A 26,873-nucleotide genomic window follows, 5' to 3' on the forward strand; every position below is an offset into this window, starting at 1 on the left:
CAAAATTCACATACAACAGAAAAAAATAAAGTAAATTAAATTCACTTTCTCATATCAAAAGTTTATCCAGCTCTAGCAGCAAGATTATTTAGCCAGCTCCTCTTGAGACTTTCAGCTGTTTTCACAGGTGTGGAGTAAAACACACATTATAAATAGTATGCAAATAAAACAAGGCCAAGGAGATAATCTATCAGTTGATCAGTGGGTTGTTCTGGTGTATAATTGATAAAAAGCAGGACAAAATGGGTTATAAAAGCAGCACAGAAGAACTGAAAACCTGTTTTTTTTCCTTGAAAAAAAATGTGGGCGCTCTTGGTTCTCATAGGTGCTGCAGCTGTTTCTGCTCACCTGCAGGATCTTGCCTTTGATGGGTAAGAACAGACATCAAGTTTTATATTTGCACAATTTCTTCTGCATGACCAAAAGTCCTTCAATTGACTTACCTGTTTCAAATCCAACCTTTTTCTCCCCTTTCAGGCAGAAGGTGTTTCGTGTGATTCCGCAGAATGATGAGCAGGTGGAAATCATCAATTTGCTTGCCAGCAACATGCAGGTAAAGAACTTGGGGAAGGGGCTATATTGCATTTGAAAGAAACATTTCTCCTTTTGTTCAACTAGCATGTATCTTAAAAAAAATCATGGTACTGAATTAAAGACCTAATCTTGATTCCATTCAAGTCAGCTGGAGTGTTTCTTCAGAAGGAACAGGACAAGGTGATAAAGCTAGAGCTATACAAATACATTCCAATACCTTCCTAGAAAGTCTGGTTAACCCAGTCTGAATACCAAAGTGCCCACCAGAATTTATTAATAGAATAAGTTAATCTGAAATGCTCTATTCAGTGTGGGGAGCTTTCAAGAATGTATTAGATAAAACATGGAAATTCCACCTACCAGAACTTTTACTATTATAGGCAAAACATTTTGCTCATGTAAATAATCTAAAAATCCATACTCCCAACAAATTGAACTTTTCTTTGGCCTCTAGTCTCTCATGTCATCTTTTCTTCTCTGACTTTCCTTTAAAGCTTACTTTCTCTCCGACCCAAGCTGCATGTTTCTTACTGACCTTGATGTAGATATATGATGACACAATGACATGAGGAAAAACAATAAAGACAGCAAATGTGTTTTCAATATTTCTCTTCAGCTTTGATGTCATAAAATAGCTGTTAGTGAAAAAGACACCATTATCTGTAGGATGAAAGGATGGTATTTTTAATGAAGTACAGATGTGGAGAACTATCATCAATAGACTAATATAGCATGCTGGAACACTATTCTGTAGAAGAATATACTATTGGAATGGTGCTGCCGGTATTAAGAAAATTAATATACCATGCATGCTTTTAAGTGTGTAGTACAAAGGGATTGTTTGTTTTCTTTTTCTTTTAAGCAAAGAAAATATCCCTGAACTACCAGTGTTATACAAAGCAATCAGTCAGGACTGATGTAGTAGTATATCCTGGAATAGTCATCTCACTTGAAGACACATAATTCATGGATATGCCCACCGGTCCCAATTTCCTTTACATTCATGAGGTGAAAGGCTGAAAAGGCATTAGGTTGGCAAACCAGCTTTGCTTTCATTGGCCTTTAATAGGGCGCTAAATCCAGAGGTCTGGAAGCTGACTTTAGCAAAAATACGTGAAATAGTAATAGCAATGTCATTTGTCCACCCTGAACTAAACATCTTCCAAAGGCACAGGTTCCTCATACCAACTTTAGTGAACTGAGTCTTAAAAGCATTCCTACAGACAACAGTCTTTCCCAACTGATTTATGTAAAGCATTCATGTAGCATTCCTCTGCTACTGAGTCAGGAGGCCATTTCTGCCTAACACTTATAGGCAAAAACCTCCAATGAAATCTGTACAAAGAACGAAATTAGTTGTAAAGATAGTTATAATAGTCACAAGTCAGATGCTGTAGAATACTTGGCATTTGTGAAACTTTCACTGCCATCTCCAGAATTCTGCCATATAAATTGCAGGGCCTAATAAAATCTTCTTAATCAATTTGCAGTTAAAATTTAGGTTGATACTTCTGGCAAGCAAGGTTGGGTCAGCGTAATAGGGTAGGAATGAAATTCGGTATATTAATCACAATCAACATCACCATCACACATATGCCCACCTAAAATTCACAGCCATATGTATTTATTTGTTTATGTATTCATTTGGTCGCCTTTCAGGTTGACTTTTGGCAGCCAGACTCTGTCACACTGGTAAGGCCAAAAATGCAAGTTGATTTCCGAGTTGAAGCTGACAAGTCTTTTGAGGTGGAAGATCTTTTGAAAGAAAGTGGAGTGGAGTATAGGTAAGTTTGTTCTCACTACTGTATTTTGAATAGAAGGAGAATAAATACTGGGGAAAATGTGTTTGATCTTCTCATGTTGGTCAACTGATCTTCCTGTCACAAACTTTATCTCTCCTGTGGATGCTTCTACTAAGTCCAGCTTTCCTATGGTAGCTCAAATAGACTGTAGCTGCTCTGCATTAAAGGGGTGAGGTGAAATGTTGATAGAGGTAAGAAACAGGAAGCAAAGACTTACTACCAGGAATTTCCCCAAGGTGAAAGCTCACTGCAGTACACAAGGCTAGAGTATGGAGGGGACAAGAAAGATCTCACACTAAAGACAAAATGCAGCAAAAGTCTAGAAAAAGCCAGAAAGTACACCAGATGGGTTTGCTAATACTATCGGGGAACTGAAGCCAGAAAATGGTGAACCCCAAAAGCCACTATGAGTGGCTCACCACTGAGTTCTCTAAGCTGCAGAACAATATCTAGAGGGGCAAAAAAACCCAGCTGGTGACAAAGAGAAGACAGTTGCCAGGAGAAGGGCCAAGGTAGTGGGGAGAACAGATTCCCAGGACAGCCTTGGACTTACTAAAGTCACACAGCAGATCCATGGCAAGGATTTCTCCAAAGACGGAGCTCTTAATTGGCTTAAATATTTCATAAGTATATTACCCAGCAGTAAAAAAGCCCTGAGTTTCCATGACCGAACACAACTGCAACATAAGTGGAGGGTATAGACCACACTGCTACATTACACATCCCTGAGAACAGAAGCATTGTAGTGAGTAGCACTAATGGGAGAGTAAGGAGAAAAGAGCAGAACCAGGCAACTGCTTATACTTCATATCTTCTAGTCGCTATGCAAGCATTAACCAGGAATGCGAAGTTGACTTCGGGCAGTAGAGGAGTGGGGTTGTCTGTCTTCATTTCTCCTTTAGCTCCACCTGAGCATTGCAAATTGGCTTGGCCCAGCTTGATTATCAGGCTTCTTTGATGTGTAATGGATATTCTGTCAACATCATGTACTCAGGCACTGAAATTTAGTATTACTTGATCAAATTCTCATGACTTCATTTGGCTGTGTGGAGAGTTTTTTGTCTCTCAGCCCCATTGTTGTGGCCACCAGACCAAACCCCTTCATTGGACACCACACAGTTCTCATGAAACATAACTTTTATGATCTGCTAAATCCAAGGATAATCCATCCCTAAACTTACTGGCCTCATGTTAACCAGGTCTGATTTTGATGCCACTGGGAGAACAGAATCTAAAAACACTCTAGAAGAAATCGTTTTCAATAATGCCACAGCCCACATAGAGCACAGGAATCCAGTTTCAGTCGAATCTCCCCTTTGGCAAAGAAGGAGTTACTCTACATGTGTTAATTTTTCTGTAATATTCATGAACCCCCTTAGGTCCATGCACAAATCTTTCGATTGCAACAAAGGCCATAATGTCTGAAAGGTGTCCCTGACAAACTTGAGTGGAGTGTCCTTGTAACAACCCAAACCATTACAATTCTTTTGAAGTGCAGCTGCAAGTGCCGTGACATCATGTCAATGTAGTCCTTTGCACTGTTTGTTCTGAAGGCTGGTGGTGCCTCACAAACTGGCCTCCTGCTCTTCTATCCAAATCACAAATGATCAAGGACGTATCCTGGATGAATAAGATTTGTAAGACTGTTAAGACAAGCACTGGAAAAACAAGAGGACTTCGTTTTTTGACAGCCAAGGTTAAAATATAAGGAAAAGGTCCTCAAGAATATGCTCGATGATGAGCTGTGCCTTTGTATAAGCCCCAGGGAAAGATCAACAGGAGAGATGCAACCAATCCAGACAGGATGCTGGGGTTTTCTCACCATTGTGTGTTCTACTTTAATAGCCCACCTCACATGCAGTAAAGTAGCTTGCAGGGTGGATATTACCATCTGCAATAGAGCTGTCAAACCACACCTAAACTTTGGAAGCTTGGTTTGACAGAAAATTTCATCATGCAAACATCTCTGGGTTGCTGCATGAGAGTCTTACATTGCTGCAGTCTAACTGTCCTCCAGTGTCGCAAGTTCAAGAGAGGGCCCTTTCCCTATTGAGGCAGAGGCAATGTGGCAACTTGAAGTCAGCCCAGAGCTCATTTTCTACACACACTCTGTCTCAGCATTGCCATTCTTCCTAAACCAAACTGTTGCCACCCTGGAGGTTTGTTAGTATGGGAGTAGGTAGGCAGGTGCTCCTTATGGGAGGAACCTATTGCTCCCTGATCATTCTGGTAGCAAGGTTGAGGCAGGAAGTAGGTTGAAACTTGAACCTAATATATCTTATTTTCAAATGCACAAATCAATGCCCCCACATTTCACTTCACAATCCATGCGGCCTTAATTCCAGGAAAATGCTGAAATGTGTACCTGGTGCTTACTTTCCTGCTAGAAAATTGTATGTCTCTCTTTACACTTTTCATGGTGTCTTATTGCAGAGTTCTGATTGACAACCTGCAGGCTGCACTGGATGCCCAGTTTGACAGCAAAGCTCGTACTGCCAGACACAGCTATGAAAAGTACAACAACTGGGAAACGGTAAAGTCTAGAAGTTTACCACTTTATCAGCTCGGTACCTTAGCCTCTGTAGTCAAAATGGTTTCTGATATTGTTTCCAGCCTTCTTCCTTTTTCCTCTTCTGTTCCATCCATTAATATGATAACTCTTTCTCCAAACCCTCCTAACTCTTCTCCTTTATTGCTCATTACCGAGTTAATGTGTATAACCCATCCCTCTACACCTATTTCCTCTACTGTTCCCAGTGCTGCAAAGAAACTGGCAGAAATCCAATGACCAGGGTGACATGCTTCACTACTAATTTGCTCTTTCTTTTCATTCCTTCTCCCATCTCCTCCACTAAAAAACTTGATTCCATTCCCTGCCACAATTATAGCTCTTCATCTTCCACCATAAGCTCTCCCCTCCTCCCTCCTTTTTTCAGTCATGCTCATTTTTCCTGACATGTAATCTTGACCATGTCACTCTTCACATCTTTGCAGTGGCTCCTTAACATCCATTGCATCACAGTTCTTATACTTAATAGTATGACAATCTCCCAATCTCCCATGTCTTGCCCTGCAAAAATCTTTCATTTCTGTGCCAATCATTGCCCACTAAGCATCTGTTATATTTTCAAACAAGAAAATTTGTATTTCCTCTCCAGGTGGTATCTATAGAACAGATATATATACACACACACACACACACATATATATATACACACACACACAGAACTAATATATTTTCTTCCACCAGAACTCTCCTAAAAAAAATAAAGTCTCCTTTTACAAGGCTATTTAAAAATAAGCACAAAAGCTCCTCTGACTCTGCAAAGGTTATTGGCATGCAAAAGATCACCAACATCCATTATGTCAACCATTATTTCTAGTATTTCCTTGCCAGTTTGTCTAGATCTGTCTGCTGTTTCCCATCTTTTTCCTAGTTCACAGATAGCTCTTTGGGTATGAAATGCTTTTTTTGTGTGGACGTGACAATTTTTTGTAGGCTTCTGAAGGTACCTGTAACAAAGGGAATCTGCTCTAATATTAAGACAATAAAGGCTGTTATTACTTCCCTTAAATAATAAATAGAATGAAGGAGATATTTTTTCTTTTGTATCTGGCATTGGTGGATTGTTCCTACAAATCCCTGTCCAGCACTTCTGTCAGTAATTCAAGAACGATGATGAATAAAAGAGCCATGAAATTGAAAAACATTACAACATGTAGAAGATTTAAGGCATTCAATCTACTTAGCTTAACAAGAAAAACAGTTTTCTTTTGTTAAGAGAGTTTAAGGAGTGACAGGGCCGTAACTATATAGGGTCAGCATTCAAAGGGTTTTGTAATCCACCATCCATACTCCAATGACGGGTTTAGATAAATTCGTACTAGAAAATTTTAATTCAGACATATAGCTCTAGTACAAGTAGGAATTAATTCTTGGAAATCTACAAACTGTATTATATATTAGGTTACGTTAGATGCTCAGAAGGACCGCTCTGGCTTGAAGTCTGTGAATTAATTAGTCTGGACCTGAGGAACACAGACATCAGTAAATTTAACCTCCTTATTAAACAGATAGCTGCTTGGACCGCTGATATTGCTGCTCAGAACCCAGACCTTGTCTCTCGCAGTGTAATTGGGGAAACTTACGAAGGACGGCCAATGTACCTTCTCAAAGTAAGTGCTTTGATTTCTTTGTGCCAGACTTTTCCTCTATTAACCTCCACAAGACTATGATGTCTGTTAAAACACCAATGATGCTAGGATAGTAACATATATTTATCAGGAAATCTAATACATTTTGTTCATTACTACTATGATTTTTTCAAATGTTAAGTTTTTTTTTAAAGAGGCATAATGAATTATTAGAAGTTCAGACATATAAATTTAATCATACTCCTGAGAGCTATTTGAATGATCATCTACCTTTATGTTCTCTCCATCTGTTGTTTGTAAACCCATTTACTCTAAAAGGATCTACAAATGTCAGTCTCTCTAGCAATAGGCAACAAATTTGTTCATATCGTCGTTATATATATTTTTTTGGCATAACTCTTATGAATCAATAAGATACAATGACTTAAATAAAGGTGAAAGGATAAAGATTACTTGCCCAAAATTGCATAAGCATTTACAATAATACATCATTCCAGCAAACAAGATCAACTCTTAGAGACACTTCAGGAAATAAAGCAACAGTGCAGAATAATCAAATAATTGGGGGGGGGGGGGGGGCGGGGCGGGGGGAATCTTATCTACGTTAATAAAAATGAAATTATTAAGAGTCAATTGTTTTAGCTTGAATATCATGGTCAGCTACACCTGAGAGCACTCCATAGATTTCCATTTAATCAAGGAATGCTATATTTGTATAAAGTTTGACTTTTTAGGTCAGCAAGCTGACTGACTTGTTCTGCATACAAATCCTTTTGTTCAAGATCTGGGTTTTTTGTTTGTGTTTTTTTTCCTAGATGGGAAAAAGTGGTCCAAATAAGAAGGCCATCTTTATGGATTGTGGTTTCCATGCAAGAGAGTGGATCTCCCCTGCTTTCTGCCAGTGGTTTGTGAAAGAAGTCAGTGAGCTTAATGATGAAAAAATATTTTACAAAATGCAACTATGTTTAAGAAAATCTTCAGTGAGCAGCAAGGGCTGAGGCCACTGCAGATTGGCTTTTTACCTCTAAATACCTGTCTGCACATCCCTTCTCTCACCTCAGATGGTTAGGGTGTAACTACTTAAACCAGATCTTAATGTTTGGACCTGTAATCTTTCAGCAGCTTAAGACTACTTAAAAGTATGTGTAAGAGGTATCGACAACTACAAGGGTTACTTACGCAGTCTATAAATTCCTTTTTGCACCTGTAGTCAGAGAAAGCTGAGAGGCGAGCAAACAGGTCTAGTAACACTACAAATATAGTCATGTTCTTTACATAGTCATAAGGAGTAGGGAATAAGGAGATTCAAGGGCATATCAGAAGGCATCTGAATGCACGTCAGAACAGCCATCTTCCTACAGCATCAGGTGTGGTATTCCCTGCAACCAGCTTTACTCAGTAAGGCAACAGAGAGGGTGGAAACCTAGCCTCAGCTAAGCACAGAGTACACTGAGGAAATGTACCCAAGAGAGGAGGAAGACTATAGATGAAGCTCCCTAAACTCCACTCAGGAAGAGGGAAATGTATATACATCCCTTTGAGCTGCCACTTCAAGTTGTACAGAATGGTTTCTAAAACATGAAACCATATTCAGGAAAGAGCTGCACAGCTGAAATTAGCTTCACTTCAGGCTGGGATACTTTAGGCCGTGAATTAAACAATTTTCTCCCCTTTGTCTTTTCCTTCTCCTCACCACCAATATAAAGCAGGTGGGACTTATCAAACTGCACAGTCTTCTCTACAGAGAAGAGATATATTGCCTCTTAGCGGGGAGAGATCAATCAACTTAGCAGAACACCTCACTGATTGAATCTCAAATTTTATAAGAATTCCTGCTTGAAGATTAAAAAAAAAAAAACAAGCCCACAAACCCAGAAGCAGCAGCTGTGATTTAAAACCCAAGTAAAGGAAAGCCAAAGTACATGAGTGAGCCATGCTGGCAGAGGCATTGGAGGCAGGTATAATCTCAGCCTTATCAGCCAGCCATGCGGTTTTGTGTAGGGAGCAGTGGAAATTGAAAGTGACATCTCAGTGGAGTCAATGGGAATGTGATTTCATTATCTCCTAATAAGGCTGCAGACAGTATGTGCTACCATTTTTCTCTTAGCAATTCACGTCACTACAGCTGTCATTTTTACTGTCTGGTCACTTAATTCATGGGCGTACCTAACACCAGCAGTGGCTCTGCTCAGTGGATTCAAGTGTGGATAGGCAGAAATGCTTTAAAAGCACAGTTCTCTGAGCATCATCAGCGGTTCACTTGGGATTGCTTCTAGACATAAAGGTAAAAAAGAAACTAGAGAAAAACATGAGCACGGTGGATTGCTATATGTATCTCCAAAAAAAACCCCAAGCATAAAAAAAAAAAAACAGGAAAAAGTAAGTTCTAGTGATCTGAAACTGCTTTTCTAGATTCTACATCCAACCTTCCCACTTGCTAGTTACAGGACAACAGATGCCTTTCTCCATTGCATTGCTGTGTTGTCCTTTATGTCTGTGTAGAATAAAGGAAACATGGGTGCAACATACTTCTTAGAGCACATTTCCATGATCATTGCATGCTCTCTCGACACTGATATAAATCTGGGAACAAGAATAGAGTGCCACGAACAAGCAGGATATACAGGTTTATGGCAGGAGTTCTTATGTTTGTTATTCAATGTATGTGTCTGGAAAAGAGCAGGGAAAAATTGGCTTCCCTATGAATATGTGCATCCACAGCATTATGACTGGAAATGTGTAAGGATGTTGTTTAGAAATATTCTGTACACTTTTGGTTATTGATGAAATTTCTCTGCACAACAGATATAAAAAATGGGAATAATGATTCTTCCTTCTCACATAAATTAAACCCAAATCTTTAAGTTCACAAGATGTAGGGAGAATATATGGACAGGAACTTGGCTCTGTCTTTAAACAAGAAGCTAGTAGGTGGAAATCTTTCCAGTGATTTATTATCCTGTTCAAAATCAACATTGCTTTACCATATAATTTATCTACCAGAATGAGATGGCTTTCTAACAGCAGTGTGGTTTGAGTCAGTGTAAATCTTCTAAGTATATGTAATATCACAGTACTGCCATCTCACGTGGTAGAGTGAGCTTGCTGACTTTGCCCACCACATTCATTAATTCCTGATCCAGACCCAGGCCTTTAAATACACGCAGGAGATATAGATCTATGAAGGCATCATCAGCTTTTTCTACTTTTCTCCAACTAGGCTGTTGAGACCTATGGAAAAGATACTGTCATGACCACACTTCTCAACAGCTTGGACTTCTATGTTTTGCCTGTTGTTAATATTGATGGATATGTTTACACTTGGACAAAGGTAAGTACATTCTTCTTTCTCAAGAAGAGTATCGCTGGAAAAGCCAGCTGTTAGAACTTTTGCTTAGTTTTGATCTATGCGTCACCATTATATTTCAGGACCGCATGTGGAGAAAGACACGCTCTAAACATGCTGGTAGCCATTGCATTGGTACAGATCCCAACAGGAATTTTGATGCTGGCTGGTGCAGTAAGTGTCTCCTAACAATAGCTACAAATGATCATAAAGAGGGTGCAATAGCCAAGATGCTTAATGATAGATTTTCCCTACCTGATGGTTGGTCCAGCTCAAGCTTGAGTGAAGACCACCACTATAGCATTGTGGAGTAGCTTGTGTTCAATTTTTGGGGCAGTTTTGGGCAAAATCCATACTTTGGTTACTACTGTCATCAGCGTGGCTACTTCTGTGAACATATATAGACACACACACATGTGCATACATATACACATATATACACTTAGACACACATGTACATATATATGCACACACATGCTTCTATGAGTACAGAACAGAAACTGAAAGAGTTTTCTTTTGGTTGGTTTCACTCAGTGGAGAGGGGTCTCTTTTGAGTAGTTTCCACTTGGCTGTTTCTTGGAAGCATCCTAGAAATGTGGAAGATATGCAAAGAGAGGCCTGTTAAGTACTGAAGCAAATCAATATCCCAAATCATTTATATAATATCGGGCTTTACAACAATATTCATGTTCTTCCAATTATGCACACTGTACAGGGCATATTTATTTAATGCTATGTCATGTTGCCCAGTGTCTTAACTATGCAATAAAATATTCTCTCTTCTGATATGGCATGTATCTCAGTAGGATTTCCAAGGCTTATCTACAAAAGTGGCATAACATGACTCTCCTAACAACCAACTTCTTTCATTAAATACTGATTAAATTCACCTTTTTTCCCAGCTCTTGGGGCCTCAAAAAAACCCTGTGATTCCACTTACTGTGGCCCTGCACCTGAGTCTGAAAAGGAGACCAAGGCTTTGGCTGATTTTATTCGTGAACATCTTTCTACAATCAAGGCATACTTGACGATTCACTCTTATTCCCAGCTGCTACTGTTTCCTTATTCGTATACTTACAACCTGCCATCGAATTACGAGGAACTGGTAAGTCTCTTTGTCATTTTGACATAATGAAAAGAATAAGTAAAAATCATCACTTGCTATCTAGGTCCATTTAACTTCAAGCAGTTTCTTTAACATCTGGAAAGAATCTGTACTGCCAGTTTTTGAAAATATTTCCATCTTTCATAGCAAGAACAAGGGAAACCATGATGGCTTCAACATAGTTCAAGCACAGGATAAACTCAAGAGCCTTATTTAATTTACACACACACAATGAATTTGCCACAAGGTCAGGTTTGTCTTCCAGTCATGCTACACAGAAATCCACTATTGCTGTGCAGCATTGCTTCACCCTGACTCAAGAGGTTGCTGTGTATGCAGCTTTAATACATTACATAGAAACATTACACCCTGTAAGTCAAGCTAACAGCTTGATAGATGGTAGTAACTATGACATGACTGAATTGGTATCATCAACAGCAGACAAGGATCCCTGTCTACCACTTCCTACCGACCCTTAGTTCTCGCTGCAGTAAACTGGTGAAACTCCTATTGATACAGGTTCAGGACAAGGTGGCAGTTTTTGTCAAAAGTATAATTAAAAACAGTTAGATACAAAACAGGGGAAAAGTTTCAGTTCTGGGGCCTTTCTAAACAGGCCTGGATTGAAACACACCTTTTATTTGGAAGAGGAGAGCATGAATGTGGTGTTTTAAAAGGACAATGCCTCTTTTATTCATCCTAGAGAAAGGCCACACCCTAACACCATTTTAGGAAGATAACAGTCTGGAACATATTTTTTTTCATCCTTAAAAACCAAAGAGAGGGGTTAAAACTATTAAACATGTATAAAAGTTGTAAACATTTTATAAGGCCAAAAATCAACAATCATGAATAATAAAATTACTTCAGTTCTCTGGCATACTAGCAATTAGAAGCTGTTGGCAGGGAAAACAACATAGCAAAACAAAACAAACAAATCTTGATTCCCTCTCTTTCCTGGATGCTGCCAAAAGTCCAAGGCAACAACACTGTGTGTTGCTCTGTTGTGCAGGTTTGACAGATTTATGAACACTCCCAAATAGATGTCATGATTCTGAAGCACAAATACAAACTGGGGCCAACAGTGAAGTTTCTTGTTACATTTTTTACAGCTTAAAAGAGAGGATGAAATTTAGATGAAGATTTTGTTTTCTTAATATATATTCCAGAAATTGTTAATTGTAATTATTCCAGGGAACTGTAATGTCTTGTCCTCAGTTTTTATAAAAGCTGCACATTTCACACATTGCAGTTCAGTCTAAAGTAATAAAACAACACAAAACCCTTGAAGCTGCTTTGTTGTCAAGATCACAAAGTTCCCATGTGTTAAAAATTTGCATGACATTCTGCCCAATTTTTTGAATCAAGAGCAAATGTGATGAAACATAACTGAAAGTACAGCATGTTTCTCACAGTATTAAATGGAAAAAGTTTACATTGACAACTCGTTATTAAAACAATCCTTAATAATAAGAAAGAACCTAGGCTTTCAATTAAATTTTATATTAGCAATATTCTAATACAAAGTAAAATTTAACCAATCACCCCTACTAAAAGCCTACAGTTTTTATCAATAAAAACTCTTCTTTCTTGCCATAGAGAACAATTCTGCTATTACCATTCAGCATAAAAAATAAATAGCTCAGGAATGCAGGCTATATATTTCTCTTCAACCATTTGATTTCACTTCGTAAAGTGATGTTGGAAAGACTAACTTATCCTATATTTTAAATTGGGCACACTGGTCCCAGAGGGAGTTCCATTATTTTCCACTACAAAGCAATCACAAATCTCACCACCATGACAAGGTGACCTTATGAGTGTTTTTCATGTCTTAATTAAGGGAAAATATTTCCTCTATTGGTGATCCCAACAAAAAGACAGCAGGGTCCCAGAGGTGTTCAACTTGTGCAGTATCTGATTTTAACAAGGGAAGACTTCTTGCCAAAAATCCTTTTGGAGAATGAGATCAGAGTATCACCCAATCAACATTGCCTGTAGTTGGGATAATTAAACAGAAAGCACCTAACTCATTCCAATGTCAGTGAATTAAATAGAAAGACTGACTTCAACAGGCTCTGGGTCAGGTTTGAAGGTGCAGCTTTTCAGGTTACTTCAAATAACTAAAACACATACATTTAAGCTGTGAGTAAAGAAAATTTAATATTTTCAATCAATAATTGTACTTGCTTGAACTGAAACAGCTACCAAAATAGGTATTATTTTGTATGCCAATTATTGTCTTTCATGTCTAAAAGGTCTGTCTAGATTTAGAATTTAGAGAAATGCTGAAGAATGAGAATCTCAACTTTTAATAGAAATTGTTTGGGCAAATAAAAGGATTATAAATAATTTTGCAAATGAAGAAGCAAAATTTATAGTGCCATTATCGTAGATGTTATTTTTACTTTGACAGATCTAATAAATTAAAGGAAATATAGTTGCAATTTCTTATATCTTTCTGTGAGCAACTGGACATGTGCTTAAACAAAACCTCACATGTCTGCTTATCATTAACATTTTGTTCCATTGTATTTAATTAAAGGTAGCATAACAGCATGGGGCTTAGGCTGTATTTCAGTGTCTCTCAGACAGATAGAAGGGCACAAAAATTGAGTAATTTGAGGTTGAAGACACTAAGTCTGAAAGATCTAGAGAACGCTTATACCTTCCTTTCCTGCAAGCGTACTGAACAGCATGTCCTTGGCGCTCAAAAGACCTTTTCTGTTCACAGCCTCAAGAAATCACCAGAAGGCATAAAACTGTTCTGGTTTTGGTTTCTCAGGTAGAACAGGGCACTCTGAGAATCCCAGACATTCTTTATGCTCCACTGCATTGCTATAGCAAAGCAGAACAACCTCAAAGTTATTGTACCTTACTCTGAGCTGGGGATTAGAACTATCCCTCAACCACCCCCAGCCCTGGGGTGTAAAACATGATGAAAGTCATGTACGTCCCTTCCTTCCCACAACTTCCCACTCTCCTCCTTAGATGCAAGAGGATCTCTGAGAATCTCAACCCCACAGCTCACAAGGATTTTCCCCAAACTTTTCTCCCTTTATTCATGGTTGTTTTGTTCCCCCCCACCTCCTGGGGTGTTGCACAAAACTTTCACTGTTATCCAAACAATACTTGAACAACAAAAATAAAAACACCCAAGACAGGAAAATCTAGGTCAGGAATTTCTCAGAAGTTACACAATATTCTTGTGATGACACCCTGAAAGAAATATGTACTCCTTATGGTGAATCACATTTTGCCTGCTTCATAATCCTCTTGACTAATTCTTTACTATACCCTGGAGTGTTCCCCTGCACACAGAATACACAATTGAATCCATCTCCTACAGAGAACAGGAGCATTAGCTTTTCACAATTAAAAAACGTGCTTGGCAAGACGAGTATCTCTCCACACCCCAAAAAGATTCTTTTCATCTTTATTTTACTATTCACATTTTTGTTCTCTTGCAATAAAGAACTCTGTATTTAATCACACTTTTCATAAACAGTTCAGCCCATATTTTTTAATCAGTTCATATTTTGGCCTTGGCTTCCTATTAGGTCACCCTATGCTTTCCTCATATTCAGCAGACAAAACTAGCTTTACCAATTCTTGTTCGTATTTGAACTGGCTCTGAACTATGATTTGATAGAACAGAGGGATGTGTGTCGTGCCCTTCCTTCCTTTCCAGATTAAAGTCCATCTCCCAGTTAAACAACAAACTCAGCACCAAATACATGTCTGCAGCCAGCTCATACTCATGGTCAGATAAATGTATGCGTATTATCACAGTTTGGCAGGCTGCAAAATATGATATTAATTTACAACCCAAGATAATTTTCTAGACACGGGATTTCAGTTTGTGTGTTACTTGAATGCATACTGGCCACATTAGTTATTGTTCCAGCTCACCAAAATTCACCTTCCATATTGGGTTGGTCTAGCATTTAATTTCCTCTTGAGTACTTAAAATAGGATGTGGTAGAAAGTGGAGATATGCCCAGCATCTGTGCAGCCTTCAAGAAGAGTGAATTCCAAATATATTGCATGACTTTGTGAATATCAGTCTAATTATTTAACCTGATGCCTGGGAGCAAAGTCTTTTCACTCCTGACTTTATTCCTGAATGTGTTTAAGATATACGAAGACCTGTGGGTAAGAATTTTTGAACAGCAAAAATCCTGTCATCTAAGAGACTCAAACATACCAATGAGGACTTGCAACCTATGCTGTTGTTGTATCTGTGCTGTCACACACTCGTGTGATTGTACTACTTGTTACAAGCAAATATTGTTAAAGTCAACTGGGAAGCACAACAAACAGGAAAGTGGGCAGAAAAACAGTATTTGGAATTGGCTTCACAGCTCCTCCACTGAGTTTGCCACAACAGATGTCCCACAACAGAACTGCTCTGTACTGAGAGTCTTACAATTGTGAAAAGGATGTTTTTAGCATCTTCCAGATGAAGCTCATGTATGAATCTGGCTGAAAGACAAGTGTGTCCAGCAAGTGTAGGGCACATTCACCTTAACTCAGTCACACTGGAAACCCTCTCACCAGGGATCAATTTCTTAAACACTCTGGGAGACTGCTACAGAGAAACAACCTTGCAAAGAAAAAAGCATCATACTAAAATCCTCCACTTGGCTGGATTCCCTGGACTCTTGGGCGACATGCTTAACTATGAGCAACAACAGAATACTGAACTAAATTACACATCAGCCATGGACACTTTTGAGGGGAGTCTGTTTGTATTGGCAAAACAAGAAGCCTCAGAAGTTTAGCTTCACTTGGCTAAAGCTAACTTTGCAAATACCACATTTTCAGAGTTTCATTACAAAGGAAGTCGAGGGTCACTTAAGTAGCACATGAGACCGAGGTGAAGTGAAAATACAGTTTTCAGCCTCGGGCAAATCAGTTTGCAGTCCAGCGAGGGAAGAGAGCAAGAGGTCCAGTCGATCAGTGAAAAGGCTTCTCCAGATCACTGTCAGACTGGGAGGGCAAAGGGAGTTGTCCACATGCAGCAGCTGCATAATCAGCGTCCCTGAAGTGTTTCTCAACAGCCCCAATTTGCTGGCAAATCTAGCCTGATGATACAAGAGTAAAATGAGGGAGATGCTCCCCAAAAAATTACCTATTAACACACAGAAGATGCTTAGCCTGATAATTTATCTTGTTAGTTCAAAACTCCAGATGTGGTGAGAAAGAGAGGCCAGTAACATATCTCTCATTATAACCTAGTAACTGAAAAAATAGGTTTAAGGGTTGTGAATTATGTAAGATAATGGCAACTGAAAACACAACTCTGTCGTCTCACTGGCCCGTGCAATCTGTACACAAGATCAGGCAAAATACTAGTAATTGCTGTGTAAACACAGATGGGTGATCAGCACAAGGAATACTATTTTCGGCTGAAATGACCAGCTCTGCGAGGTCAGCTGCAAGTCAGAAGCTGAAAAGCCTTTTCTGCTCCCAGTTACAAGGTATTAATTTGGAGTTATTTCTAGGACTTCAGGGCGCCAGTTGTTTCTCTGTTACTATAACTCTCAGCAAAATTTTCCTTAAGTTCTTAACAGATTCTTAACAGTAAAAAAGAAAAACAACAAACTCACTCCAAACAAACCACAACAATTCAATTAAGCCAGCTGTGCAAACAGATCTAGAAAATCACTCAATAGCAAAGAGTATCCTCAAAGGTCAAAAAGATACCGATGTTTCTCCTTCAGCTGTATTCTAAATAACACACGGGCTTGAAAATCCAAACCACTTTTCAAAAGATAAATACCACTTTCCCTTTTGGAAAATGTTGGGCATTATTTACATACCTCTACATAAATCTCCATGTTATTTCCTTTTTACTGATGGTTTTGACTAATTGTGCTATTCAAAAACAAAAAAAAAAGAAAAAATTTTCCTCATATTTTGTATTTATACTTACAAGTATTTAGTTAATTTTTATTATTCCTGCTGTCTTATATTATATTATTAAGAGGTGACTTTAGTTCCGATACAGTTGAAATCTTTTTTTTTACCTTTAGGTTTTGGACTATAAAGCTATTAGGAAAACAAATGGTAGTGAGTCACCTAAAGGAAAAAAATCAGATATCAAAACGTCTGATAAAGTTTCATTTAATTATGAAATCATAAATGCTCAGTCATGTTTTTCAGTTAGAGAGGGTTACCTCGATCTCCATCCTGGAGAGCTTGAGGAAGTTGTTCATTTGGATTCCAGGCTCTTAACAGCTGGAAATCTCAACTGCTCTTTCTCCAGATCTCTCTTTTTACAACTTCCTGGCCAATAATAAAAAAATCCCTTAGGTAAAAAGATCTCCTGACATACTTTTTCTGGCGTCTGTTCTGGTATGATTTAAAGCCATGATTTGGCAGCTAAGTGAAAGGAATGCCCTATTCTTCCCAAAGAGTAGCTCTGCTGTTCTATTGTCTCTACCATGCAGTTTACTAAAGAGAGAGCAAATACTAGTTACCAACAGATCCATACATAGTATCAAACAATCTTTCCAAATTTAACTTCTGCTTTGCTTATATTTGAAAAGAGGAAGAATTAGCTTACATTTAAAAATTCATTTACTGTTGAGAGATTTGACTCAATCTCAGCTGCTGATTAAATGTATATATTATAAACAAAAGATGACTGAAGAAAACATGGTATCACTAGCAGATAGTAGTCTCCAGCCTCTACAATTCCCTCAACATGTGTTCAAAATTATTATACATTTTAGAAAAACCAGCTTGTTAAGGGATTAAAAAACCCAACCAAACAAAAAACCCCCCAACACTGGAGAGAGGTCAGCTACCCTCTTTGCATTGTGAAATGCAAAGCAACAACATTCTTCCTACAATTGCTTGTGTTTGGACAATAGAGAGGCCAGAAACCAAACCCCACATTCGGGTACAGCCAATGTTATAGGTGGAAGGACAAGCTTCAAATACTCTTTGGTCTGCCTTGTTTAAACATTCTTAATGTGCTAAATAACCACAAATTCCTACAGCAAACTCCCATAATTCTAGAATGTTCAAAATCCAGCATTTGGGAATGGGGAAACACTTGCAATTCTGCAATAAAGTAGGCTGCAGTGCTATTGCAAACGTATTTTGATGCCATTTTGCAGAAGCTGAGAAAGCGCTCTCACTTAACTAAGATTTTCTAAACACATTGTCCAATCTGCCTTTTTGAGCAATTCACAGGAACACTTGAAGCATAAGGATGGGCAGAGAATATTTTACAATATATCTTCCACTGGGAAGTAAGCCAGAGTATAACCTACGGAGAAAGAAGGGGCTTGAGGAAATTCCTGGAATAGTAAGCCATTCAGCTGCAAGCTATAAAGAAAGATATGGCAACCCATTGCTTATTCTTATACTGAACATCTGCTTTCAAAAATCATTCATATTTATCATCTGTTAGTAATAGTTTTCATGTTTTATTACCAACATGCTTTATACTGAAGAACTGGAAAAGCCACACGTTCCAAAGAAAAGTCTGTAATTTTCCTTAATGCAAACATACAAAGCTTCATAGTACTATTGATGGGCCTGATCCAACCCTCACTGAAATCAGTGGGAGTTGAATGAGTCCCTCTGTGCACAGGAAATGAATTGAAATTAATGAGACTACATATGGTTCCAGGGTAATTTATGCCTTTTCTGGCTGCTAATATTTATAAGACCTTAATCTGCTTCCACATGTATCAGTGTTCAACTCCACTGACTAAGCTGACTCTACTCTGAATTCATAGGTGCATGAATAGAAGACAAAAAAGGCTATTGTATGGTCGCAATTTACTGTACCAAGTTATCACTATTCTCTAAGATTCTCTTATCTCTAAATAACATTCCTTATTTAGTTTTAATTTTGTACAAGTTTCTGCTAAGTGTAGAAAATCCTGTTACCTACCTACTAACCTATCCAAACTATACTGGACTATACAGCAGGCTGTGTATCAACAGAGCAATACACAGACGGGACTATACTCCATTAAAGCTTGGAGACCGAGCTCTTTACTGATAAGCTCTTTTCACAACACCAGGACAAGCTGTGCCTTGTCAGCTACTGACATCTAGTCATTCTGAGAGGTGAACAACAGTTTTCAAATAAAAACTTCTCAAGCATGGCTTTTCAGTTTATTCAACAATGTATTATTTGCTTAGGCTCATTCAGAAAGCTTCTGAAAAGCTGCATTTATCATTCTTCTTTTCCTACAGAATTCCATTGCTCGTGCTGCATCCAAACAGCTGGCCAGTTTATATAATACCAAATATACATATGGCCCAGGAGCTACAACAATTTGTAAGTACTGGCCTAAATATACTAGCCACCTATATTAAGTGCTACTAAGACTATCAAATGCAGTTTTCTAGTGATTCTTGTTCCTCTTCCTAAGTAGTCCCCTTCTTTCTGCACATGCATATACATAGAGGTATATATGGAATCTGACATTTCTAAAATATGGGATGATATATTCCTTAAGGATCCCAGGGAGTGTGTGACCCCCTGGAAGGTAAAGTGATGTGGTAAAGTATTTAGGAATTCACATGTATAGCATGAATTCCTAAATGATACACAGCTTAGATTTAAACATAAAAATCTCGACCTGAGATTTTCTGCATTTCCAGTAGCTCCAAATCAAAGTGAAAAGATGATGTGAATCGTAAAGAATGACTTCAACCACTCCAGCAACACAGATAATTATTTCTTCTACTTTGCATTACAGTGTGAGAAATGTACCAATTACAATTCCATTCTTCTACCCTTTTTGGGAACTCAGCTGTCAGGATATGGCCTTTGCAGTGTCAAAAGCCAAGCTGAGGCTGCCAAATCTAGATTTCTAGAACTTTAATATCTCCTATATTTAAGATCTCTTAAATTACTTAAATATGGAAACTGATCTTTTTTCCCTATTTCTCTTTCCTTAAATAATTTTAAAAACCTTTTAAAAACAGTTTCTCCCAATTTTTAGAATATTTATAGAGATTTTTGCCTTAAAAACGTTTTGTTGATGCTTAGCAATTCTGGAGGCTCCTTCCTTAGCAAAAGAGACTGCCTTCATTGTACCAAAGTACTGGAAACGGAGCATACCATTTGTCCAGAAGAAAAAGACTGCGCTGATATCCCAGATCTGCATGAACCTCAAAAAGCTACCCAGTGAGAGGGTATTTGATTCTGATACCAAATCTTTCTAAACAACCCAATGCAAGCATACCATTCTCCTGTTCCTTAGACATTCCTCCCAAGGTCCCCCCACAATATTGACAAGGAAGGAGCAGTTTAGCTTTTTTACATTTGCTTGCACGCATCAGCTGGAACAAAGCTCACAAATGACCTAAAAATCACAGACGCTTTTCCATGAGCAGGAGAAATCCATCAATTCATTGAATATTCCTTTTTATCTGTCCTTCCTGCATTTCTGGCTACGTGACTTGACTCCAAAGTATATCACATTTCAATGCATAGCCACATTTTTCCAGTTAAGCTTTACTTTATTTCTTTATCAACAGATCCTGCTGCAGGGGGCTCTGACGACTGGGCTTACGATCAAGGCATCAAGTACTCTTTCACTTTTGAGCTCCGAGACACTGGTAGATATGGTTTTGTTCTCCCTGAATCTCAGATAAAGCCAACCTGTGAAGAGACTTTACTTGCTGTTAAATATATTGCCAATTACGTCCTTGAGCACTTGTATTAGAATGGAGTTCTAAAAACTATTAAAGAAGGCTTTAGTCAAAGATGCCTTCCTTTTTATTCTTCCCTAACAATAGGTTTTTATTTCTCTTTACTTCGTGTTCTTAGTCATATCCTTAGTCCATCATAGGTCAATAGAACTATAAGTTTGTCAAGAGAAATTATATCTTTTATTAAGGTAACTGATATAGTTGGGGGGGTCTAAAAAGAAAGAGCACAAGAAGCTTAATCAACTTAAGGTAAAGGTTGCCTTAATGATTAAAATTATCTTTACACATAGCAGATGGCACATTAGAACTTACACAGCCTGAATGCTAAACAGAAAGAAAACAGCTAGGTGATTCATATAAATGCACTTTTGTCCAACCATTCATTGCCTTAAAGGCAACAGTAGCAAGGAAAAGTTCACATCACATACTTTTAAAATTATGTTAGCTGTGATATGCTCTGGTGAATTTTCTCAAAACCCACCCTGGATCTGCCCCACCACTGAAAACTAGTTTGGATCTGAGGTCACTGCTAGTCTGAGCTGAACTCAGTGCTGAAGCTTATAATTACTGTTAAAGACCACAACTTGATACAAATCATGCTATAAACTACCCTGCATTTAAGGCTCTCGCACTCACTACAGGAGCATCTCTCAAAATATTCTCAGAGTCCTGGTACTTCCTGGGGCCCCACATGTTCCTACTGTCACAAGCGGAAGAATTATAAACAGCCATAAAGACTAAGTCTAGTGATAAATGATTAACTGTTTCTTTCATGAGAAGCTATAAAGAATTATCCCCTCCCAATCAATTTTCTTTACAGGTAATGTGGGTCTGATTGGGTCAGAGTGAGAGAGAGTGATAAATAGCCACTCTGGGCAGCTTTCTCATGCAGCTGCAGAAAATGCGTTTGGCATTTATTAATGCTGTTTAGAGCTTGGCTAACATGGGACACACTCTGCAGAAAGATGGGGAAAAACCTTATGTCAACACAGAACCTGGCTGATCTCCCTGCCATTGCTGGAAGCTCTGAACAGAGACTTCTGCTGCCCATTGATGCTCCTGGAATTAGCACTATTTCTGGCAGGTCCCTAGCTGATGCACTCAAAACAGCCCATTAAATGCATCTTACAGAGAAAATGGTTCTCCCAAGAAAATCACCAAATCCAGACTTGTCAAAAACTATGTGTTCTCCTTTTTTATCTCTTCTCTGTGGAGGGAAACAGAAAGACAAGGTCCAATTTAAAATGACACTTTCATTTATATGTATAAAAAAAAGAAAGCAACACATCCACTAGCCCACTCCAATTAGCCCAGCAGCACTCAGATTAAACTAGTCCTCACACACGACTGATCCATCTGGTTTTGATCGCTGGTGAAACTGAACCCATGTGTGAAAGTAGCACGTACCAGTAAAAAGACATGTCATTCTGTTTTGCAACAGAAGTGAGGGGAAGGGTAATGAACATTACTGAAAATAGCACAGGATGCAAGCAGAACATACTGGCCAGAGCCAAATGTGTCACAAAGGGCAGGAAAATAAATTACTCAGAATATAAAATATTTTCGTTAATTTCAATTTAGTATTAACAACCACCCAGGGACTATCCTGACTATAACTGTATTATTTGGGAAGATATCACAGGCCTTACACTGACTGCAAGGCGAATTGTTGATACTCAGCACCATCCATTACTAGGAAGGCTCTTTGTAGGACTGTAGGCAACCAAACACACAATTACAAATAAAGTTGAGGGGTAGGTCACAGCACCCAGCAGCTCCAACAGCGTTAAGGTTACCCCAGTTAATTTAAAACTGTGACTCCAAGGCAGAATATGGCACACGTTTGGTAGCTCCGACATTCACAAAGTCAAATCACAGCAAGGCAGCGATATGCAGCTTTCCTGTGCCTTCTCCACAGAACGCACTCACCAGCACCTCTGGTCAAATTACATAGATGCAAGGAAGAAGAGCAATTAAATGTGATATATCATCCATGCAGCTTGGAACATAAAACAAAGAATATGTGGGAGAAATTTAAGCAGAAAGGACATTCTGCTAGCAGGTAAGCTGTTAGAGCAGAGACACTGAAAGAAAACACAGAGAGGAAGCAAAGGTTCAGCAACAAGTCACAATGCTTCCAATTTCAGCGTTGCTTTCAAAAAACATAGAAAATCCACATGCAAAACTGGTTGATAACATTTTCAAAGACGCCATCATAGTTACTTCAAACCAGTTCCTCAGTTACGAAATAGTTCTTACAGAGAACCAGAAGAGACATAGGAAAATAAATAAAAACATTTTACATGGATGATTGAGGTACATTTTGACATTTCTAAAAGGTGGGCTTTTTCAACAATTTTCAAGAAAAATTTCCAGTGTTGTCCAAACTGAATCTTTTTCTTGCTTTCTAAAACCAAATAAATCTGTAAAGGAACAGTAAGTATTTTACCAATGTTAAAATATTAATAGAATCCACCTCACAAACAATCTGTGGTTTTGCTTCTTCTTTAATTGCACAGTTTAAGCTGAGTCTTTACTGTGAACACTATAAGCCTACACTGCAGTTCTGTAGCATGTAAGAATACTTCTAACCATAATTATGTTTATGAAAAAAAAGCCATGAAAAAAACAGGGGAGTAACTCTGCAGCCCTGACATACCTGGGAATTTTATCAAGAATGGAAGACTCCATCACAGAAATACCAGCAATGCAGTCTCACAGGAAGGAAGGCTGGCGGTGTCCTGGGCTGCATTGGGCAGAGCGGTGCCAGTGGGTCAAGGGAGGTGATCCTTCCCCTCCACTCAGCCCTGGTGAGGTCAAATCTGGAGTGCTGTGTCCAGTGCTGGGTTTCCCAGTACAAGAGACAGGGACACACTGGAGTGAGTTTAATGAAGGGCCGTAAAGATGACTGAGGGACTGGAGCATCTGTCATAGAAGGAGAGGCTGAGAGAGCTGAGACTGTTCACCCTGGAGAAGTGAGGGCTCAGGGAGATCTTATCTATATGTATAAATACCTGATGTGAGGGTGTGAAGAAGACAGAGCCAGGCTCTTCTCAGTAGTGCTCAGGACAAGAGGTAATAAGCACAAATTAAAGCACATGAAACTCCGTGCGAACACAAGAGAAGACTTTTTTACTGTGTGGGTGCCCAAACACTGGAACAGGTTGCCCAGAGATGTTGTGGAGTCTCCATCCTTGGAGATGTTCAAAACTTGATTGGACATGGCCCTGGGCAACCTGCTTTAGGTGACCCTGCATTGAGCAGGGGGTTGAACTAGATGGTCTTCAGTGGTCCCATCCAACCTCAACTGTTCTGTGATCCTGTGAAATTAATCTCTGCCTGTTGTAGGTCAACCAAGGACCAAGATGAACAATTTCAGCTTTTCCTATTTGATTTATACTGCTCCTTTAATTAGATAAATAGAAAAGGAGCATTCTGTTTTCTTGGTTAAGAATCACATCAAAAAGCTGCCATCCTTCTCATATTAAGCTATTGTTTAGCTAAATACATTCAAACAGTCAATTCATTTCAGTGCTTCAAAACTCAAAAGGGATTAAGAACTGATGAAGTGTTTTAAAGACAACGTACCGTCCACGTGCCAGGTCTCACAGGAGTTATACAGAGATACCAAACCACTCACAGAGGAAATGTCCCTTCAATACAGATCACAGTTGCAAAGGCCCAACGAAGGCAGCACTTAGAAATTCTTGATTCTTTAACATATAACTAACATGTGTGAGGTATCCCTCAGACAAAAAAGAATGAAGTACAGTAAGTCCCGACAGTTATGTGAGAGTTAAACACGTGCTTCTGGGAAAGGTATTTCCAAGTTTGCTCAAAATTCTCAAGCAGCTGCTGACACACAGTGGTAATTCAGAGAAGGAAACTTTTGTTCTTAATGATCTAGACTCAACTGCCTCAAAAACTGTGCTAGAAATTAAACCTATGCTTACAGCGCAGCCTGTTCTGAACTCTGCTTTGCTGACATATGGCCTCAGCATGCTTCCTGTCACTTTGAATTTTTCCAAGGACAGATGTGGGCTGTGCATTGAAGCAGGTTGCCTCTGTGCTCCCCACTGCACTCAGAACAGCTGCATTACAGCTGCATACAGACTTTTACCACAAGAGGAGAGAAAACAGCCAAACGCCGCTTTCGAGAATGGGATTGCGCCCCTGTCCTTTACAGGAAGGATGGCTAGGCTATTTGTGGTAAACTTTGCAACCACAGAAAACACGGAATTTGCTATCAATAAATGAATATATACAGCTTAGCCAAGAAATAGGGAAATATTGCAGAACATCTAAAACAACTTCTTCAAATCTTTTTAAACAAAGCACCCCAGTTTCTTGGCAAACACTGAAGTGCTTTCTTTCTGCATTTAACAGAAGACCTAAGCTGTTTAACTCTGGAGTTCTTCAAGGAAAGTATGAATCACATTGCTTTAATATACAATCAGCTCCCAATTTCCTGGCTTCATAGGGAAAAATCAAATATTCATGTTTCTCTTTAATACATTGATACATTAGGCCATAAGAACCAGCATAAAGACTGTAATGCAGAAACAAGGAAAACAGTTCAGGAGTAATGGCTGTAACCCCTGCAGATCCCTGTGCTGCTGCTGACATGAGCGAGTGAGGCCACAGAGTACAGCTCAGTGGCACGACGATCGACCAGTTCATATCTAGAAGTGATACAGCTCAGAGCTTCTCTGTTCCTACCAGAGTTAGCCCATAATCTAATCAACCTGCTACAAAAAAAAAAATAAAAAAATCATGAGACACTAGTAAATTTTAAAAATGACAAACAGAACTCAAAAGACAAATATGCTGTGATGCAGAATTGACATCGTTGTTGACATGTATGTTGCATCATCATCACTCATCAGCATGGTCCCTTTTCCACAATTGCAAATGTGCAACACTCTCAGATTATGAAACTGTAAATACAGCAGTAGATGCGAAAAGCCTGCTTTTCACTGATATTTTCATGTCCCTGTTCGTAGGATGTGCATGCATAAAGATAAAAACCTCACATATGTAAAGTTTTAGAAGTTCAAGTGTTCAACACACTTAGCAGAAATATTCTAATGTCCAGGTTTATAGTACATTCAAATCCAGAAACTCAGATCCTTTTCTTTTAAAAAAATATCCCTTGCATAACACAGCAGACACTCTGTTCACCCATTCTCTTCCTAGGTCTATGCACAGTAATGCCACCAAGGTCTGTGAATTCACTCTTCATCCACCCTGGAGTAGATGAAAGGAAAAGCAGGTCCTCCTTGTGGTATATTCAACTAATGAGTTCAGGCCTATTGAAATTAACAGCTGTTTCACTCAAAAACTAAACTGTGAATACTGCAAAAAACACTGGCATTTCACTGAGGGTTTTTTATGTTATTTTTCACATAGCTTCTATTAATTCTTCAATGATTTTTTAAATGTGCTCAGAAATTGAATGAATAAAGAGTTCAAAAGGGAATGTTCATTTTATACAGACTTTCAGAAAACTATTCTTACATTTTTCTCCACAAATGGAAATGCTGTTCATGACCTGAAGGCTTTCTTTAAGGATCATAAATAGAACATTTCCTATTCAAATGGAACTAGAATTCCTAATGACACAACTATGTTTTATGCTTTCCCTCTTTCGATATGGATCTTTGAATCATGTCTGAAAAGCAACAATATAATCCTTAATAATGTGGAATACCTTTCCTCTATTTAAAAGGAATGCTGAATAGAAAATGACGCTTTATTTCTAACTTTTGTCACCACTATTCCTTTGCAGTTTCAGTCTGCCATATCTCTACTGTAAGTTATACTGTCACTGACAGCAGTTGTGGCAACAACATATTCAGCAATAAAAAATGTTTAGAAATAATGAATTATTTTTAAAGGTTCTTAACACAAAATGAATTTTTATTATATGCTTTCTAAATTAGAAAACCCATTACACCTCAGAACTTAAAAAAATAAAATAAATTAAAACTTGCTTTTAAAAAAGCCCTATGACACTATACTTACACTGGACTTTGTTCAGGTATCTGTGTATTTTAGAAATGACGAAGAAGCTAATTTCCTAGGATTGTAATGATATGCAGCTAAGAGAGGAGAACTTCATTGTTAAATTGCATAGCCCAGTATAAATTTCTGGCTAACAGTGAAAAAGTAATTATTGAGAGGCAATTCTGCATTTTATGTGCACTAAAATATTCCCTTCAAATTTATTAAAACCTAAAAT

At 38.5% G+C, this 26,873-nt stretch overlaps 1 protein-coding gene across 1 annotated transcript; it reads left to right on the forward strand.

The window, feature by feature from the left end:
- The first annotated feature begins 300 nt into the window (after positions 1 to 300).
- CPB1 (carboxypeptidase B1) lies at positions 301 to 20,646 on the forward strand. The gene is made up of 11 exons (XM_009809427.2): positions 301 to 371; positions 478 to 553; positions 2,194 to 2,318; positions 4,770 to 4,869; positions 6,411 to 6,512; positions 7,307 to 7,408; positions 9,712 to 9,822; positions 9,921 to 10,011; positions 10,740 to 10,942; positions 19,166 to 19,250; positions 20,459 to 20,646. Exons 1-11 carry the CDS (start codon positions 301 to 303, stop codon positions 20,644 to 20,646), a joined length of 1,254 nt encoding a protein of 417 aa, XP_009807729.2.
- Positions 20,647 to 26,873: the final 6,227 nt, after the last annotated feature.

Source organism: Gavia stellata, chromosome 11 (genome assembly GCF_030936135.1).
Source record: "Gavia stellata isolate bGavSte3 chromosome 11, bGavSte3.hap2, whole genome shotgun sequence".
Classification (NCBI taxonomy): Eukaryota; Metazoa; Chordata; class Aves; order Gaviiformes; family Gaviidae; genus Gavia; species Gavia stellata.